This window comes from Notolepis coatsorum, assembly GCF_963971535.1.
Source record: "Notolepis coatsorum genome assembly, contig: SCAFFOLD_1141, whole genome shotgun sequence".
NCBI lineage: Eukaryota > Metazoa > Chordata > Actinopteri > Aulopiformes > Paralepididae > Notolepis > Notolepis coatsorum.
Genome location: NW_028170721.1, coordinates 58,025 through 62,207, shown reverse-complemented (window position 1 = coordinate 62,207; position 4,183 = coordinate 58,025). Strand labels below are relative to the sequence as shown.

The window sequence follows — 4,183 nt, the reverse complement described above, 5'->3', positions numbered from 1 at the left end:
TCCTACGGTGTGCCATGTACCAGTGACCTCTGGCACCAGGTATTGGTTATCCAGCAGCAGAGACACTTATCGGTTAAAATAGTGTTTGGTTTAGCTCCTTGTTTTTTAGTTGTTAGTAATCGTCTCTAGATTAGAAGTACAATTAGGGGCCGATGTAGAGGAGCCAAAGCTATATATTTAGGTTATTGTATTATATGAAGGTTTATATGTTTATTTTTATAACCTTACATTGAACTGGCATTAGGAATGTTGATTGGATTTAGATAAAGTCATTGAACCGTCTTATTTGTCATAATAGAACCTTCTAGAACATTGGTGATGTCACAGTATGATGTCATGGTCAAACATTCTAGAACATTTGTGATGATGTCATAGCTGAACATTCTAGAACATTGAACATTCTAGAACATTTTGTGATGATGTCATAGCTGAACATTCTAGAACATCGAACATTCTAGAACATTTGTGATGATGTTATAGCCGAACATTCTAGAACATCGAACATTCTAGAATTTTTTTGGTGATGTCATGGCCGAACATTCTAGAACATTTGTGATTATTCAACAATTAATGGAAGGTCTGGACTGGGAGGTGGTGCTTAGGGAATTGGCTGAGGGGGCTGCGAGGGACAAAGCAGCCCAGAAAAAGATCGCAGGGGGCAAGGAGGGTCCCGCGGAGGGGGGCTCAGACAGGAACTAGCAGCGTTAGCTGCACTCCAATGGACAATGTAGTTGATGACGGGGTCCAGTAGAAGAAGAAGAAGAAGAAGGTGAAGTAGAAGAAGACGAAGAGCCCATAAAAAGAATTGCGGAGGGCAGTAATACGCCACGATGCGTCTACACTGCCGGAAATTCAAATAAGAAGAAGAAGAAGAGCAGTCAGTGTGCATCTTGAAACCGTGCTGAGCGGTACTGAACAGATAGACTAAACAATATAGATTTTCATGTGTCGAGTCGGCGGTGATTTTGGAGACTGGGAAAATACAGTTTTCTTACCTTGTAGTAGTGACGTGAATATTTAGGAAAATAGATTTAGGACCACTTCTGTAAAGAAAGACTTCGCTGTGGAAGAGAAATAAACCATTTGGATATCTTTGTTTTACACTGGAGCGGCTGTGGACATTATTTTTCTTTTATCAACGAACGTACTACTCACGAAGAGAGTGGTGCCTTTCCTCAGCCGTCCAGCCCTACCAGCCCTGCTCCTGCCCAGTGGACTGCACCTCTTCAGCCCTAATGCCATCTGACATGTTTGAAGTGAGTGGACACAAAGTCAGCGACCTCTGCAACCAGTGGCTTGAATGGGAGGCCACAGAACTTCAGCCTGTGCTACAGCAAGCCCTCCACCTGGCAGTGCTGCAAGGAAAAGCACTTCTGAGGGTGAGGAAGGGGAGCGTGTGTTTTCACAGGAGGAGATGGAGTCGGCTGTTCTCACCTGGGGTAAAGACCTAAACAGCAGCCCAGTGGCCACACAGAGACGGCACCCCATTCTGCCTGAGGAGGGCAGGCGTAACGTCCTGCTGACCAGTGCCTTGCCTTACGTCAACAACGTCCCTCACCTGGGCAACATCATCGGCTGTGTCCTCAGCGCCGATGTCTTCGCAAGGTACGGACGGCTGCGGGACTGGAATGTGCTGTTTGTGTGCGGGACAGACGAGTACGGCACCGCCACGGAGAACAAGGCCAGAGAGGAGGGCCTGACGCCACGGGAGATCTGTGACGAGTACCACGCCGTCCATGCCGACGTCTACAAGTGGTTCCAGATCGACTTCGACTACTTCGGCAGAACCACCACAGAGAAACAGACGGAGATAGCCCAGAACATCTTCTGGCGTCTTCACGAGAATGGCTTCCTGATTCCGGACACTGTGAAGCAGCTGCGCTGTGAGAGCTGTCAGTGCTTCCTGGCCGACCGCTTCGTAGAGGGGATCTGCCCACACTGCAGCTACCCAGAGGCCCGTGGGGACCAGTGTGATAAGTGTGGAAAGCTCATCAATGCTGTGGATCTCAAGGACCCCCAGTGTAAAGTCTGCAGGCAGACTCCCGTCATCAGCTCCTCCAAACACCTGTTCCTGGACCTGCCCAAGTTGAAGAGTGAGTTGGAGGACTGGTTCGAGGAGTCGACCAGGACAGGAGACTGGACAAGCAACGCCAAGCAGATCACCCGCTCCTGGCTGACGGATGGGCTGAAGCGCCGCTGCATCACCAGAGACCTGACGTGGGGAACACCAGTACCCCTCCGCGGCTTCACAGGCAAGGTGTTCTATGTGTGGTTCGACGCCCCTATTGGTTATCTGTCCATCACTGCCAACTACACTGACCAATGGGAAAAGTGGTGGAAGAACCCGCAGCAGGTGGAGCTGTACAACTTCATGGCGAAGGACAACGTGCCCTTCCACAGCGTGGTGTTCCCCTGCTCCCTGCTGGGGGCCCGAGACAACTACACCCTGGTCAACCACCTGGTTGCCACCGAGTACCTGAACTACGAGGACACCAAGTTCTCCAAGAGCCGCGGCGTGGGGGTGTTCGGGGACATGGCCCAAGACACGGTCATCCTGTCCGACGTGTGGCGCTTCTACCTGCTGTACACGCGTCCAGAGGGCCAGGACTCCGCCTTCTCCTGGGCCGACATGGCGCTGAAGAACAACTCCGAGCTGCTCAATAACCTGGGCAATTTCATCAACAGAGCGGGCGTGTTTGTCGCTAAGTTCTTTGACGGCTGTGTTCCTGTCATGGACCTGCGGGTTGAGGAGAAGAGGCTCCTGGCTCAGGTGGGCCGGGAACTGCGCCAGTATCTTCGGCACATGGACAAAGTCGAAATCCGTGAAGCTCTGAAACACATCCTGAACATCTCCCGCCACGGCAACCAGTACATCCAGGCTAATTAACCGTGGAAGAGAATCAAGGGAGGAGAGGCAGACCGCCAGCGCGCCGGCACAGTGACGGGCGTCGCGGTGAACATAGCGTGTCTGCTGTCGGTCATGCTGCTGCCCTACCTGCCCACCGTCAGCCAGACTATCAGAGACCAGCTCAACGCTCCGCCGTCCTGCGTCACCGCCACGCTGCGGGGCACCGGCAACTTCACCTGCGCCCTGACAGCCGGCCACCGCATCGGAGACGTCGGTCCCTTGTTCAAGAAACTAGAGGCGGACCAGATCGAGGCTTTGAAGAAGCGTTTCGGTGGACGGCAGTCTCAGACGGCGGCAGCTCGGGATGCCAGTGCCACCACGCCTGCCGCCGCTCCGCCAGCTGCCGTTACCGAGGTGACGGCGGTGAGCGGTGCTGCAGACCCGGAGAAAGCCAAGGAGCTCACGCGAGCCGTGGCCGAGCAGGGGGACAAGGTGCGAGAGCTGAAGGCCCGGAGAGCGGAGAAGGCGACGATCACAGCCGCGGTGGCCGCGCTGCTGGACCTAAAGGAACAGCTGGCCCCGGCAGAGGGGAAGACCCCCGAGCCAGCACCCCAGAAGGGCAAGAAGAAGTGAGAGAGAGAGAGAGAGAGAGAGAGAGAGAGAGAGAGAGAGAGAGAGAGAGAGAGAGAGAGAGAGAGAGAGAGAGAGAGAGAGAGAGAGAGCGAGAGAGAGAGAGAGATACAAAAAAAAAATTGTGGAGGTTAGTCAGAGCAACCAACGAAGACTATGTACCGGTGTGTGTTGAGAATGATGGGGTTGAGGTCTCATTGTGCAGAACGGGAACAAGATGTACACAGAGAGAGAGAGGAGGGTACAGGATCTGACACCATGTGGTCTTGGCACTGAGGACTGAGGAGATGCTGAAGAGGACAGACAACAGACACAGTCAAGTGAATACAGCCACAGAAGTGAGAGGATTCTTCCCAAATCCCGCCACCTATAGAAACAGATCTATTCTCCATCATGTGGTCGTCAAATCAAATCAAATCAAATGTATTTGTAAGGCCCGACAACACACGTTAATGTCCCCATGGGCCGGACACGTCTTCTTTAAACAAGTCAAGAAGAAACATAACAATAAGTCAAGAAACAAAACAAGAACACCATAAGGTCCAACACATTTAAAATAAATGCAAAATAAATGAATGAATGCAAACACTCCCAGACATACCCCACGCGAAGGTAAGGAAAAACTCACTAAAACCTAGCAATAGGAAAAAATGCACCACAGGCAGTGTGGAGGAGAGAAACCTTAGAAGGGCCTTTCAAGGGGGG

The 4,183-nt window shown here is 52.1% G+C and overlaps 1 protein-coding gene across 1 annotated transcript; it reads left to right on the top strand.

Annotated features, from left to right (window-relative positions):
* Positions 1-1,300: 1,300 nt before the first annotated feature.
* LOC311248459 (methionine--tRNA ligase, cytoplasmic-like) lies at positions 1,301-3,481 on the top strand (the record flags this gene model as incomplete). The annotated part of the gene is given in 2 exon segments (XM_084339335.1): positions 1,301-2,884; positions 2,888-3,481. Coding segments are annotated over 2 exon segments (2,178 nt in total).
* Between the last annotated feature and the right edge of the window lie 702 nt (positions 3,482-4,183).